This window comes from Perca flavescens, chromosome 23 (genome assembly GCF_004354835.1).
Source record: "Perca flavescens isolate YP-PL-M2 chromosome 23, PFLA_1.0, whole genome shotgun sequence".
Lineage (NCBI taxonomy): Eukaryota > Metazoa > Chordata > Actinopteri > Perciformes > Percidae > Perca > Perca flavescens.
The window spans coordinates 13,311,167-13,327,636 of record NC_041353.1 but is presented as its reverse complement, the minus strand read 5'-3'; the positions used below and the strand labels follow the sequence as shown (position 1 = coordinate 13,327,636).

Below are 16,470 nucleotides of genomic sequence, written 5' to 3'. Positions count from 1 at the left end.
ATGCATGATGAGCTGATTTATCTATATAATAAAGCTGTGTGTGTGTGTGTGTGTGTGTGTGTGTGTGTGTGTGTGTGTGTGTGTGTGTGTGTGTGTGTGTGTGTGTGTGTGTCTGTGTGTGTCTCTGTGTGTGTCTCTGTGTGTGTCTCTGTGTGTGTCTCTGTGTGTGTCTGTCTTTGGGGGGAAGGCAACTTACATGTCACAGGCAGACGCCACACGCAGAACGCTTTACAGCAGTGGGCAAGGGGGGTGGGGGCTTTTATTTTTAGATTATTTTTTACAAAACTGCTACAACACGCTGACTTTATACCTATTCCTGCAGTGTGAACAGGTTGCTTTGTCTAATGAGGAATCACAGCATATTCTACATACTGTGGGGCTGAAACGATTAGTCGATTAATAGTTAAGTCAATTGACAGGTTAATGGACAATTTTGATAATCTATCATCTTTTATCAAACTTTGTTTTATACTACTGGTTTTAGACTGCCATTTGTTTAAACAAAACAAGCAGTCAGTAGATGTCACTTTGGGCTCTGGGAAATTGCAACAGGCATTTTTAAGTATTTCGTGAAAGTTTATAGACTTAACAGTTCTTAAATTAATTGTATAAATAATCAAAACATTAATTGGTAATGACAGAAATGCCATTATTTTCATTACATTGTTAGATTAGAGAGCACAGATAAGTAGATGTTTACACTGGAAAATGTTTTTTAAACATTAAGAAAAATCAAAGTAGATGTATCAAGATCGTTTGTTTACGTTATGTTTATGGTAAAAAAAAAGTTTACTATGGCTCCCAAATATCAATATCGGTCTTAAAAATTCAGTATTGGCCATCTTATAGTCTCGACAAATGTTGAAGTATTTTAATGTTGGCTAAACATTACAGTGACTAAAGCGGATTATGAACACCTGTAATTAGCTGTGTCACTTAATCCTGTCTGTTGTGATGAGTTGTTATTTTGAGCTCAACTTTTTAAGAACATTTCACTGTCGTTGACCCCTGTAATCCAGTTGTTATGGACATTCTCTGTTAATTACCCAGCCTGTTTAAATAACCAAACTACTAGACCAACAACAACTCCTTATTGAAAGCAACACCCTAGGGAAATGGCTGCCGTGATCTAAAGCATGATCGGCCTCTGAGCAGCTGTTTTGGGATTTGGTGCCTTGCTCAGGGACACTCCTGGGAGCTGCCGAGCACCTTCACCTTCAGTCTTTTCCCAATTCATTGTTTCCATATTCATTGCTTTTCCATCACCTCCCATTCTCTCAAGCCTGCCCTCCTCTCTCTTTTTGGCACACTCTGCCTCCCTCCTTTTTGTCTCTTTAACATCTTTGCTTTTTACTTTTTCTCATGTTTCTCCATGTTTTCTCTCTTTCTGTCTCCTCTGTCTTTTTGAAAGCTCGTCTTCCCAAACTTTCTCTCCCTCTCATCACTTCTCTCCATCTGTCTCTCTTTTTCGTCATTCTTTCTCTCCAGTGTATCCGTGCTCTCTCCTCCCTCTGGTCAGTCTCTCTCTCTCTCTCTCTCTCTCTCTCTCTCTCTCTCTCTCTCTCTCTCTATCTCTGCCTTGTTGTCAAGTGGTGACTCACTAGAGGCACCCAGCTAAAGAACCGGCCAATACACACACACACAGACACACACACACACACACACACATCCTGGTCAGCCAAGAGTACAGCAAGGAGGCCACATGCTGCGCGTGCTGCACATACGCTATACACACACACACACACACACACACACACACACACACACACACACACACACACACACACACACACACACACACACACACACACACTATGCTCTCTGTCAGCCAAGTGAAGAGCAGCAAACAGTCTATTGAGTCACACACACCCCCGTGGAGCAGAAACATCAAGTGAAACCGCCAAAACACACACACACACACTTACTTTTTTAAGTTAAGATATAAAACTATGACATTCCTCCAGATTCACTTCTAAAAAAAATAAAATAAAAATATATATTTGTTAAGACCTGAACATTGTTACCAATCTCACCTTCCTGCTGTGTTGTTAAAGTAAGATTATGATATCATTATTCTAAGGTTGTGTTTCTCCCGTGGTTGCTGCAGGTGAAGAAGACGTACAGTAATGGTACATACAGAGCCGGGGCAATGAGACAGATCAGCCTGGTGGGAGCTGTGGACGAGGAGGTCGGGGATTATTTCCCAGAATTCCTTGGCATGCTGGAGGAGTCACCCTTTCTGAAGGTGAGTCAGGACAGGATGAACGGCAGTAATTAGAGATGCACCGATTACAACTTTCTAGGCCGATTCCGATTTTCTTTGAGTTAGGCCAGCCAATATTTATTTTAGCCGATTCCGATTTCATTTTTTCTAACCACTTTACAGCACACACACAAATATTTATTTTTTATCTTTTTTTTTAATAGAACATTTTGCACAGAACATAGAAAATGTTTTGAACAGATAATGGATCACTATAAAATAGAACAATATAAATTACTCCCGGTGTGGGAAATTTACACACATCTAAAGCGCAATGTTAGAACCATTTCCTTCTTTTCACATCCAATATCCAACTAAAACTTGGTGTCGTCCCTCCACGCCCTACTTTTTCCTTGCAGGTGTTGCATATTGCAAACTTGTTATCTTCTGCACACGCTGAAGAATTTCCAAACAGCTGACATGTTGCAGGTTAATTCACAAGGTTCCCTACATGTACGAGAATAACGGCGACACGCTTCACACCGTGAGCGGGTACGCGCGACACACGGCGGAAAAGTTGAGAGAAAGGAAAAAGAGAGTGTGTTGTCGCGTCCATCTGTGCGTGCGTCCTTGAGAACTGTAACTCGTATAACTTATGTTGTCAGTTAATTGTAGCGTTGACCGGCATTAAATCGGCATATGTCAGACTGACCTGCCGCTCACCGGTCTTTGCCGAGCACGTGAAAACCGGCCAATTCCGGTCAGCGGCCGGTCTATCAGTGCATCTCTAGCGGTAATGCTACACAGCGACAGAATGGGTGGATGCAAAGGGATTGGGCAAGTGACAGAGGTACAGAGTAAACTAGATGTTCCCAAATCTGTTAATGCATTTACACCACTGACTATTTGGAAATGCCACAAGCTGAACAGATGGAGAAATACTGCCTGACAGAAACATCAACATCACACATAATATTCACAGTGGTGTCTGGCAAAGAAGAGACTTTAAGTTGGTGTGTCAGAGCGATTTGATGCAGCTTCCAGCTTTCAGTTCAGGAACTTGGTTCTCTTTTAAAGTGTGTGTGTGTGCGCAGGAGCAGACCACCAAAATACGGTGTTTACTGCTGTCCCTGAAATGCAGGAGTGACAAGCTTTTCTTCTGTTTGCCGTTCTGTGTTGACACTTCAAATCTCCTGCATGCAGTGTGGGGGAGTGGCGTCGTATGCTGAACATCAAAAGACGCACATCCTCTGGCACTTTCCATCTGTCGAGGGCTTTGGCTCTGAATCAGCACCCTCTGAAGCATCTCGGGTGCCAGTGACAAGTTTTGCCAGTGGGGCCAGAGTCTCTGGAATAACTAAAATACTTGAATTGGTTAACTAAAAACATGAGGGATATACTAACACACTGCTTGAATTATTTCTTTCCCCTCTCTCTTTCTCTCTTTGTCTGCCTGGCTGCAGCGGACTCTTCCATGGGGAACGTTCTCCAGTCTGAGGCGGATGGATCCCAGAGAGAGTGACGACGGTCCTATAATGTGGGTCAGACCAGGAGAACAAATGATACCTGTAGCTGATATACCAAAGTCCCCTTTTAAAAGAAGACGGTGAGTACAGAAATGAAGCCAGACATTATTTTGGATCCTCCTTAAGCACCGCAATGAGACAGAGACAGAATTAGCAGGGATTTTGGTCTCTGTGAATGTGTGTACTGGCTACAAGTCTCTAGTGTGTGTGTGTACCTTATTGATCCAGCTTGCCTCTGTACTCTCCGCATAGCCCACAAGGACTGATTATGAAAAACACCAATAAAACACACTCAAACATTTGAAGCAGCAGCCGTGGTAGCAGCATGCAGCTTTTTTTGTAGCTGCGCTGCGCTGGGTGAGGCAATTACACCCTCTCAGTTTGTGTCTGTCCCAGTGTCATCGCTCACACATTAGCTCTGTCTCACAAACTGGATTTGTGTGTGTGTGTGTGTGTGTGTGTGTGTGTGTGTGTGTGTGTGTGTGTGTGTGTTGTAAGTGGTATGTGGCTGGCTTACTATTCAGATGAGATCATCGCTGTCATGTTAATAGTCGACATCAGACGCTACTTCACATGGCAGCCAGCCAAGCATGGGGCGACACACATTACTCCCATCAGCAGTTATTTCTCTGTCTCTGTTTGATTGGTAGTCACATCAATAGAGGGGTTATGGGATTAAAAAAAAATACATATAATTTCTTAATTTAAAACTATGATTAGTTGTTTTTGTACTACACCGTAAATCAACATGCTAAACAAATATTCACATTTATACTAATTTCCACTGTATTACTAATAAATACTTTGATAATAGATGCAGAAATTACCATGTGCTGTTTCAAATTCAGTGTCACTTTTGAAGATGCAACATAGAAGGCACTATTGCTGTCATGACAGTAAACAAAATATTTAAAAAATATACCAACTCTAGTCTACAACTACAATGAATTCACCTTAAAATTAAACATGCATTGTTTAGGCTACTACCCTTAGGGTTGGGTACCTTTTGCATCTGAACCAATTCATACAAAAATTATAACGGTACATTTTTTTGGTACTTTCCCTCTGTAATTACAAAACAATTATTTCAGTTGCAAAAATAATTCCAAACCTATTTATCCTATGTAGTTTGAACATTGTTATTTTATTAGAATATGTTACACTCTAAAGAAATTAAACATAAATAAAAATAAAGCCTCTCCCTCTCTCCTTCCAAACCCATCCCTACAACCTATTAAATTGAATAATTATTAATTTCTTACTCACTGTAACTTTTTTAGCCTGTTGTATTTTCATCATGACCGTTTTTAATTGCTCTTTAATGTTTCATGTAAAGTTCTTTGAGTTGCCTTGTTGCTGAAAGCTGCTGTAGAAATAAAGTTCCCTTGCCTTACAACCTCAGCCTGTCAGTCAGTCACCAGGGCACAGTTACACACTGTTGAGCCTGCTGCTTGTCTCAGAGGAAGTGTAACGTCAACAGCACCGTGACTGTTTTTAATATTATATCGCAGCAAACGCTGTCTGCGTGAAGTTTTTAAAAACTGTAACCATACTTGAAACCACATTATCGGCATCACTCACTGTGACTTCAACAAAACAGCCGACGTAGTTTGCGCCGATCGCACCTCTGCGTGTGTGTGTGTGTTTGTCGGAGCACCGCTCTCTGTCAATTTTCAGAGAGAACAGATAAGCTTGCGCTTACGCGCTCAGGTACCTACGTTTCGACATTTAACGTGTAAAAAAAGGGGGCAAATTTACATTTGGTCGCAGTCTGGAGCCTTGGAATATCTTTAGACTATCTGTTGGCAATCGCATTAAGCTTTAGCGAATTGAGAACGGAAAAGAATTGTTAGTTACAGCCCTAGTCGATTGTTTTGTCTATAAGAAAGCTGTATTCAGTCAGACGTTCCTAGGTGAATAAAAGAGAAAGTAATAGAGTATAGTCACTTTATCATTAGTGTCTACACCTGAATCCAGCCTGTAAATACATACATTTCGTTGCATCTACATGTTATGGATCAGTTGGTGTACAGTGTTTGAATTGGAATGGTGTAACTGCTGGGGCTGAAAAGAATCTGCTTTTTATAGAAACACGGATGGATGGATGGATGGATGGATGGATGGATGGATGGATGGATGGATGGATAGATGGATAGATAGATAGATAGATAGTGAGAGAGGTGGTTAAACTATTCCGTTCTCTTCTTTCTTCTGTGTTCTATCTCATCCCATCACTTGATTATAAATCACCATGAGACATGGATACAAAATTACATCTACAAACCAAGGTGCACGTTTCTACTTTTCCCCCCTTTTTTGCTTCCACATCTCTTCTCAAATGCTCGTTCCCCATCTCCTCCTCCTCAAACTCCTCTTTCCTTTTCTTTCTTCCACTCTTCCCACGTTTCTCTGTCCTCTGCTACCTCTAAATATCTGTCTTTGTTTCTGTATTGCTCTTACAATCTGTTCCTGTTCTTGACCTCGCTTTCCAGCTTTAAGTGGATTTATTGTTGATTTACTGTGTTGTTATCTTCATGAAACTCCGAAAGGTGTGTTTAAAGAAAGCACATAGAATATGTTCAAGCAGTGCAAGTTTTTTTGTTTAGGTCGATCTGTGTGTGTCTAAAGAAAAATGCATAAAAACAGTGTTTTTAAAAAAAAAAAGAAGTTTTGTGAAGTGCATAGAATGGGAGGACGTGATGTTTTTTTGCAGCAAGACCTCGTCTGCAGTTTGACCGTATGTTGTGTTGAAGGAAGTCGGCTTGTGTATGGGGAACATCTCTTCAGCGCTTCTTTTCCTTTTCTTGGTGGTTTCAGTGAAAAGGTCGAGCTGTTGCGTGTTTCTGACGGCACCGAGACTCTCAGTCTGAGAATTCAGCTTGATTATAGTGGTCAGACGATGAAAATAAACCAAAACATATTTCAGCTTTTTGGTGAATGAGCACCATGCTTCCAGAGATTTACACTAATTGCATAGTGAGAGCAGCAACCTTGGCAAGCACCAATAACAAACAGGACAGAGGTCTGACGCAGAGCATGCTGTTCCTGTTTAGCTGGCTAGCTGTCAGCACGATGTCAAACCCCCCCCCCCCCAGCCTGCTTCGTCTCAAGTAGAGTTGAAATAATTAGTCGATTAATCAATTAGTTGGGCGACAGGAAATTAATCAGCAGCTATTTTGATAAGTTAGCAAGAACTCCAAACATTTTGTGGTTCCAGCTTCTCCATTGTGAAGAATTTCTCTATTTTATATAATTATGAATTAAATATCTTTAGATTTTGGATTGCTGGTTGGATAAAACTTCTCACATTATAGATGTACGAGGTATTTTTTCTGTTTTGGATAAAACTAGACATTTAAATTCCCCCTCCAGTGTAAAAAAAAAAAAGAATGTGCTTATTGTTACTTGACTTGGATGTTTTACTTTCACTGTGCAGAATGATGTATGTGCTGAGTTTTATATTGGAATGCTGTTTTTATAACAAGAGGGAACGTTTCTCTGCGCTTACCTTTTTTAATCAGAGTTTAAGACGTGAACTTAACAGCATGCTTTTTCAGTCCAGTATGCAACTCCCACAAGTGTAAGTTGTATTTAAGTGGAAACTTGAAGCCTCTCAGTGAACATAGAGTACACTGAGAATCTTAAGTTTTCTTTAACGAGGTACTTACCCAAATGTGATGAACAACCTTTTCAGTGTGCTGCAGCTTTAAGATTTACTTTAACAGTGTTTGTTGATGTGGTTCCCTCGGTCTCCCTTTTCTCCCTCCTCTTTACACTCCTTTTTACTGCCCAATCCCTCCACTCCCCAGCTCTCTCTCCTTCTTTATCCCCCGTTTCCCTCTGTCATCTCCTCTCTCCCTCTCCCTGCCTCTCCTCTCCCACTCATCCATTTCCCTAGGTCTCCTCTTTTCTTCTCCCACCGACTTTAGTTGCCCATAAATGCACAGGAGTCTGTCCTGACGACTTGGTGCAGAGACATTTGCCCTCTTCAAATATTGCTCTAGATGTGCACGTTCAGCAGTACTCCTCCCTTTACACTCTCTTCTTTTCAGTGTTTCACTTACAAGCTTTCCTGGTTTTACATTCATTACTGTCAGCCTGCAGTCAGCTCAGACACAGCTCTGTGTGTGTGTGTGTGTGTGTGTGTGTGTGTGTGTGTGTGTGTGTGTGTGTGTGTGTGTGTGTGTGTGTGTGTGTGTGTGTGTGTGTGTGTGTGTGTGTGTGTGTGTGTGTGTGTGTGTGTGTGTGTGTGTGTGTGTGTGTGTGTGTGTGTGTGTGTGTGTTTTTTCTCTGCTCCTTTCTACCTCTCCTCTTATCTCTGAATGAATGAAGAACGGGTATCTGCTGTTCTGTCTGTGTAACACTCTCGAAGGAATCTCTCACAGACTCTGTGAGTGTGTGTTTGTGCTCTTGTTTGAATCTGACTGCAGCTCCAGTGTGAGTCACTGATCCAGTAGTGAGCTGACTGCAGTACTTCTATTGTTTGGCAACACAGCTCATTTCTTATGCTTCTATGCCTCAGCTTCTCCGTATGCTGTATGCATGAAGCCAAGTGTGGCCCTATGTGGATGTGTTCCAGCACTTTTAACCGATAAACGATTATATTCATTATTGATTGATACTTTGATTATTTTTTCGCTTAATCGTTTTGTCTATCTAATGTTAGAAAATAATAGCATTTTCCTACTTTCCCACAAATCGGAGAAAAGCAGCAGATTTCTCACATTTACGAACAAACGTCATTTAGGCTCCATAATCACACACAAATTTATTTTATTATTATCATCAAAATCATCAATTAATTGTTTCAGCCTTGGTATGCTGTGAAGCATCTAATTAGGTTTACTGTAAAGTAGAGCCAAAACTAGAGATGCACCGATTACAACTTTCTAGGTCGATTCCGATTTTTCATTGAGTTTGACCTGCCAATACCGATTTTAGCCGATTCCGATTTCATATTTTCTAACCACTTTACAGCACACACAGATATTTATTTTCTGTCTTTTCTTTAATAGAACATTTTACATTTTCATAGAACATTTTTTGAACAGATAATCGATCACTATAAAATAGAACAATATAAATTAGGCTACTCCTGGTGTGGGAAATTCACACACATCTAAAGTGCAATGTTAGAACCATTTCCTTCTTTTCACATCCAATATCCAACTATATATATATATATATATATATATATATATATATATATAAATAAATAAATAAATAAATAAATAAATAAATAAATAATAATAAAAAAAAAAAATATAGCCTTGCAGTATAAAGATATTTCTCAAAACACACACGCAAGTCTGTTTGAACGTCAACAGTAACATTACTTGAAAACATAAATGTCACACAGATGATTTAACGTCACCACTCATTTTACACACAGTTTAGCAACAAAACTAAACGCTGAGGGAAGATTACTACGTTTTTAATGTTGGTTTGGAGTGGTATGCATCCCCACTAACCTGGAAAGCATTTTAAACCGTAACGTTAATACAACGTGTCGGAGGAATACAGCGCCTCTTTTTTTTTTTTTTTTTTTTTTTTTGCAGCTTCTTGTCTCTTCTGGGGTCTGATAAACTGTAAATTCATCAAAGTCAGTGTGCCCAACACTATTTTCCGATAAACTGTAGCTATCATATTTCACGGGATTCGAGTGAGTGCGGTTTTCATGTTCCAGTTGTTCACAGAGAGAGAGAGAGAGAACCGTGGACTTTATGACATTTCATAAACAGATGATGGAGCGCGATGTTAATCATGCGGTGCCTGAGTGCATTTGACCGGCATAAAATTGGCATATGTCAGACTGACCGGCAGGTCGCCGGTCATGGCCGGTCACGTGAAAATCAGTCGATTCCGGTCAATCGGTGCATCTCTAGCCGAAACACTTAATTTATTAGTTGATCGACCAAAAAAAATCATCAGCAGGTATTTTAATAATCGATTCATTTTAAGTTATTTTTTAATTAAAAAAAATCTCTGGTTCTGTTTTATAAAATGTGAATATTTGCAGATATTCTTAGTTTTCTAAGATATTAAAGTGAATATTTTGGAGTTCTGGGGTGTTGGTCGGACAATTTTAGAGACCAAACCATTAATCTAGGTATGAATCAGCAGATTAATTGATTATGATAATCGTTGCAGCCCAACTGAAAATGCTCCAAAACTACCTGAATACACAAACAAGAATGTTTTATCATATCCACATCTAATGCGGTTTTCATCCTCTCTAACATCCTCTCTGCTCCTCGTGTCATACTGTGGCGTCTGGATTACATCAGTGAGCAAGTCAACAAAGATCACAACAACCCCGGCAGAGGAAGCCTGTCTGGTGCTTTTATTTGGCCACAGCAGACAGGAAACAAAGAAATACACAAAGCTGCCCACTCACCGATAGTCATTTCCTTTTTTAGATAGACGGCAGGGAAGCAGAGACATGAGATAAATCTTTTGTAGAACTGTGTGGCCACTATTGCGTGTCTTTCTACTTTTCACAGTGTTTTATTTCTGGTCTGTCATAGCTCCACTAACGAGGTGAAGAACCTGCTGCAGTCGCTGCCCCGGACCAGCGAGCCCAGAGAGATGCTGTTTGAGGATCGGACTCGGGCCCACGCCGATCACATTGGTCAGGGCTTTGAGCGACAAACCACAGCCGCCGTGGGGGTGCTGAAGGCTGTACAGGCCGGAGAAAGGTAGGCGGGGAAGCAACGTGATGTGATCGCACTGTTGGGGTACAGGTAGTGATGGCATTACTTTGTTTAGAAGCAACACACGCTCCGTGTTTATACAGCTTACTCTCCAAGACCTATCACGTAATCCTTCTCACTCTGTCCTCCCCTCCCTCCCTTGTTGTCAGCTCGGAGCCTCCTCGTGTAACCAAAGACGTTGTTTGTTTCCATGCTGGTGATTTCCCTCATGTAGTCCAAAGGCTGCAGTTGGACCTATACGAACCTCCGCTGTCTCAGGTTTTTACATTACACACACACACACACACACACACACACACACACACACACACACACACACACACACACGCACACACACGTGGCATGCCACTGCTTATACATTTATTATGTCCCAAATGAGAGTTATTCCTCAGTGTTACCAGCACGTACCATCTCATACTGGGTAAGGTGTAAAGGTTTAAAGTCAAGTGAATCTGATGTAGATGCCGCCACATGGTGGAGCAAAGTTGAACTGCAGTCAGTTAGAGAACTTTGTCTGGAGCAAAGGAAGGATGGGTCAGTTTTCTTCAGTTACAATTTAACTAAGGATTCAGGATGTTTCACAACAACACACCTTTATCTCAAATGTACTATAATCGACAAAGGTCGGAAAGAAGAATAAAAAAGGAGAAAACTTCAAATTCTTCTTCTGATAATGCCGTTTAAAAAAAAAACGCATGTCAGTGTCAAAATACGGAGGTTTCATTTTTTTTTTTTTTTTTTTTTTAAACTCTCTTTGCAGTGTGTGCAGTGGGTGGATGATGCCAAACTCAACCAGCTGCGGCGCGAGGGCATCCACTACGCACGCATCCGCCTGTGCCACGATGACATCTATTTTATCCCTCGCAACGTGGTCCACCAGTTTAAGACCGTGTCGTCGGTCTGCAGCCTGGCATGGCACGTACGCTTAAGACAATATCACCTGGAAGAGGCAGAGGAGCAAGAGGAGGAGGAAGGGAAGGAGGAGGAGGAGGAGGAGGAGGAGGAAGAGCAGGTTAAGTTGAAGGCGAAGGAGAGGAAAACAGTGGAGGAAGAAGAGGTGGTGGAGGAGAGGAGAGAAAAGAAGGGTGAGAAAGGAGTGAAGGAAGAGCACGTGGAGGTTGATGTGGCAGAAAACAGGACGTTGCCGGCTGTCAAAAATGAAGGACCGAATCCTCCACCTCTTTTGTCTCCGCCCGCTCTCTCAGTAGACTGGAACACGAGCAGCGCTAGAGACAAAGAGTTGGAGAAGGAGAGGCTAAAAGAAGGAGGGAAACCCAAACGACAGGGTTCACCTCCCGCAAAGGGGAAAGCAGAACTCCCAGCGCGTCCTCTCTGCAAGAATAAATCCCCTTCACCTCTCCCTCCTGCCCCTCATCCTCCTCATCAGGACACAAAACCCAAAGCTGCATCATCAAAGCACCTTCATCATCACCCCCATCACCATCATTCGGACAGCAGAATGACGTCTTCCAGCATAAGGCCCGCCTCTTCAGCGCCTAAATCACCACACTCTAAGTCTTCCTCTTCTTTATCGCCTTCAGCCGTTACTTCTTTGCGCTCCTCTTTTGCTGCTCCCAATCCATCCTCTACCTCTTCCCCATCTCCTGCTGTGTCCACTTCTTCCTCCGTGTGCACCTCAGCTACATCCTCCCTGGCTAGTCCCACACCTGCAGTGGACTCGTGTTCCTCCCCACTCCCTCCTTCCACCGTCTCTTCCACTTCGCGGCTGCCTTGCTCCTCTCAGTTGGACCGGCCGAAAGACAAAGACTCACTTTGCCCGAAGCCCGACGCCCCTTCTGACACGCGGACATGGGCGCAGCCGGAGGTTCGAGCCTCACGCGGGTCACCGGCTGCGGACGTACAAGCACACGCCTCTGCGAATTCACAAGCCGACACGCGGACACACACGCACGACAGACACACACACACCACCACCACCACCACCACCACCACCACGACGACGACGACGACAGACTTTCGGACACAAACGCTCCAGGAGAGATGGGCTCCCGGTGTGGACGCCAGGACGTCTGCGGAGCCACCGATGCCTCCGCCACAGGACACCGGGAGGCAAGGGATGTACATGCAGCAGTACACACCCCAGCATCTCCCACCTCCTCCCCTCCCTCACATGCTTCCCCCCTCCTTCTCCCCTCTCCTGCCACACTCCCATCTTCCTCATAGACCTCCAATCCTCTCCCCAAATCCGCTGTCCAGTCCCCCTCTCCCGGCACAGCCCCAACCCCTGAACTCTTACCTCTGTCAGAAAGCCCCGCCACATTCGGTTCACATGAGCCAGCTCCACCTGCATCCGCCGCGCCAAGCCAACGTCAGCGCCCAGTCCCAGCCGTACTACCAGCCCCCCCGTATCGCCTCCCCGCATCAAGCAAGCACTCCCCTCGCCGGCTCCCAGTCCCTTCCTCCGCACCTGTCTCACCATCACCAGTTCGCCCCGCACGCCAACACCTACTTCCCCCCTCAGCATCCCCACTTCTCCCCCCACCACTTCCTCCCCCCTCAGTCTTTCCTCTCTCAGCCCCCGAGCCCTTACCCGCTACAGCCGCAATACCAGCCTCAGTCTTTCCCTCACCCGCCTCCTCCTTCCTCCACGCCGCCTCCCCCACCTCCTCTCCCCCCTCAACCCTGCCCTTCTGTCCTCCTCCCTCCCCCAAAGCATGAAGAGGGGCAGAACCCGATTTTATAGTAGTTTTTGTACATAACAATGTTGTTTCTAAATGACTGTATATGTACAGTACAAGGTTTTATTTTGGTTGCGGTGTCGTAAAGCGATGTACAGAGGAACTGTCGAGGAAGACGGTGTAGCGTATCGGTATGAACACACAGTCTATGAAGCCGAGTCGAACTTTATTCACCCCAGACCTTTTGACTCGTTCAGATTGTACTGGATGCTTTGGTTGAACTGGGTCAGAAATATTGAGAAGTGATTGCATTTATTGGTAGTTTTCAGTTTAATCTGTAGCCTTCAGTTATGTACTGCTCCACCAGTTCTGACTTAAAAGAAGATCTTATTCAGGATCAAGGGTTGAATGAGCTCCCTAGTCTGCCAAACTGCTGTCTGGTTCGGTTTTTTCTTTAAGTGAGCCATCAGAGGTAGGAAGGGGGGAAAAAAGGTACATTTCTCCTTCTACGGACTTAGTGTCGGATATTTATATGAAAAAAGGTCATTAGGATGATGACCTTTTTGTGAAACTTGCAGCTAATGCTTCCATTTTTGTGGCTTTTTCTAGTATATTCTTTGTGCCCGAGACTGTTTCTGGAATTATGATGGGTCAAATTGTGATATTATACAATACACTATTGTATTTATGTAATATTTCTACATTTCCTCTACTGTATTGTATTGATACATCTTAATCAATACAGTATATCACAGTATGTTTCCCTGATATTGTATTTTGAGCAATAATGCTCCGCAATAATCTGCAGAATATAAATCTAAATGCATTTCCCCATTATTGAAATGGTGACAGCACGTATCCGTATTCTGAATTCAAAGCTATTGATACAAAGCCAGTGATGTCATATTGAATCATGTTAGGACTTTTCCAGTGTTTTATTGCCCCCCACCCCCCCATGTCAATTATAAGTTTAGTAAGCATCATAAAGAGAGTCACAGTTTAATGGAATATTTTGACATCTTGGAAAATGCGTTCATTTGCTGTCTTGACGAGAACTAGATGAGAAGATCGACACCACTCATGTCTGTACAGTCAATATAAAGCTGGAGCCAGCAGCTGCTTAGCTTAGCTTAGCATAAAGACTGGAAACACTGGAGTCTTGTCATCTCTGTGAGAAGCCAGGCAACAAGCGGAGACTAGTTACAAGTTACTGTTCCTACATCTACTGTACGTCTTAGTTAGTGAGCTCTAGAGGTGCTGGTAGGTGGATTCTGCTAGCTTGCTAACCTGCTTCAGCTTCATATTTACCATACAGACATCAGAGTGGAAACAATCTAACTCTCTGAAAAAAAGAAAGAAAAAACCTGAATATGCATATTTTTCAAAATGTCAAACTTCTCCTTAAAAGTGTTGCGATTATCTTGTACCTGTAGCCCTCAACACTAGTGGCAGAGCTCTTAAGTGTAATCTTGCTGTGTTTTTCAGTGTCTGTTGGATGTGTACCAGGGTCTCCTAATTTTGGAAACAGAGCACTTGCTGTTCAGCCAAGGACGAATTCGACCCAAGCCAAGGCTGCTGCACAGAGCGGCCTTCAGAGTCTCAGGAAGAAAAAAAAAAAAAGCATTCAGCACACATCCACAAATATATTGGTCTCCTAAAAACAATCCTATATCTTAGTTACCTTTAGGTAATTGTTCAGGGTCGTTGAAATATTCAATCTGCAGCATTATATTATTAGTACCTATGCAGCTACATTAAGAGCTTGCCATGACTTAACTTTTGATCTCACAGCATCTGGAAAAGAATAACTGAATGAGCAGAGCAATATCATACAGATGCAGTAGGTCAAGACTTCCAAAATGTGACTCATTACAGCACTTTGTAACATGGATATATCCACTGCTGTTTAAATACTTAAATACAATTGATATTATTGGAGATACTAATTATGTCAGATGTACAGGGCAATTTCAGTTTCTTCCAAGACTATTCCGTTAACCATTCAGGCCTCAGACTAACATGATACAATTGTTTTTATTATTTGTGGACACATGCTCCAAAACACAGAAGGTACACTGTCGAGTTCATTCCCAAAGCACTATTTATCTATTTAACTGAAGTCTAGTTCTGTACAGTGTGGAGCATCATGTCTATTGAAATGTCTTATTTATCAACCAGGGGCTGGAGTGACCTCTTTGTGTTTAAAAAGTACAATAAATTATTGAAATTCTGTTTTAGCCACAACTATTAATATTTTTCTCCCAAGTGGTAGATATCTGATTTTGGAATCAAACTCTTCTGTCTCACTTGAAAACTTGATTTTTATTTTGTTATTGATGTCTTGATTTTACTATCAATATTGGAGTACAGCCCACTTGCTCATGTAGCCCACAACATTTCCCCAGTGCCTGTCCTTAACTGTGAACTACTACATGGTCCAGAGCCATATAGAGATGGAGTTCTGTCCTTTCTTGGGGGTTTGAAGTTTTCACTAGAAAATGAAAGCAAAGCCATAAATTGGTCTCTGAAGCCACTGAAAACTCTCCCAAATTTCTGCGGCATAAGTCAAATTTTGTGGTTCAGTGGGACGATGCCCTAAAAGCAGGGTTGTTTTCCATGATTAGTCTTACCACTAGCCTGTCTGTCAGGACTTCATTCCAGAGACAGAACTCTTCACTTTGTGGCTTTGGGGAGTGAGAAGATGACGATAAAGCACTTAATGCCAGTTGCAAGGTGCTCTGCAGCTCTTTTTATGCTTTTGGTTTTCAGATGTTAAAAAAAAAAAAAAAACCTGACGGGAACTTCTATATTTTTTGTACAAATGTGACAAAATTATGGTTGAAAACAAAACAAGTCTCCAGGGGCTACGTTGTTTTCACAGAATATATTTATCTCAAGGTTTTTGGTTTGTTTGTTTTTCTATTTTGTTTCTGTGATTTTTAACTGTCAGCACTGTAGTGTACATAAGAAGTTTTGTAAAGAGGAAAAAAGTTGTAGTGTGGTTTCTACTTTAAATATGAGCCTAGCTAATAAAAGGTTCAATGTATGGAAAATGTTGTGGTACGGTCTGGTGGTTAAAAACTTGCATGTAGGAAAAAAAAAAAGTCAAGTTTGAAGAATGTTCATATGTATTCTCAAAATAGTCTCATCAAACTTGTTATGCATGTGGGAAACAGGATGGCTGAAGTTTAGATAGATACTTCGTCTATATCGACCAGGTTCCATTTCCGGGATTGTTCCGGGGCTGCCAGAGGTCTTGCCCGGATGTCCCTCACCTTCCGCTTTCTTTGTGTTGGCATTCTAAACTCCAGTCGATTCAGGAAACCTCCTCCGAGCTAGAACCGACAATCAAATTATATTTATCTTTTTTGTTTGAGTCAAATTCTCAT

General features: G+C 42.3%; 1 protein-coding gene across 1 annotated transcript in view; it reads left to right on the top strand.

Moving 5' to 3' along the window:
- Nucleotides 1–15,311, top strand: part of LOC114550009 (round spermatid basic protein 1-like protein) — a 42,521-nt gene extending 27,210 nt beyond the window's left edge. The window contains exons 5-9 of the mRNA XM_028570429.1: nt 2,108–2,245; nt 3,667–3,809; nt 10,257–10,427; nt 10,592–10,700; nt 11,203–15,311. Coding sequence (XP_028426230.1) covers nt 2,108–2,245; nt 3,667–3,809; nt 10,257–10,427; nt 10,592–10,700; nt 11,203–13,146 — 2,505 coding nt within the window. The 3' untranslated portion in view covers nt 13,147–15,311. The remainder of the gene's footprint in view (nt 1–2,107; nt 2,246–3,666; nt 3,810–10,256; nt 10,428–10,591; nt 10,701–11,202) is intronic.
- Nucleotides 15,312–16,470: the final 1,159 nt, after the last annotated feature.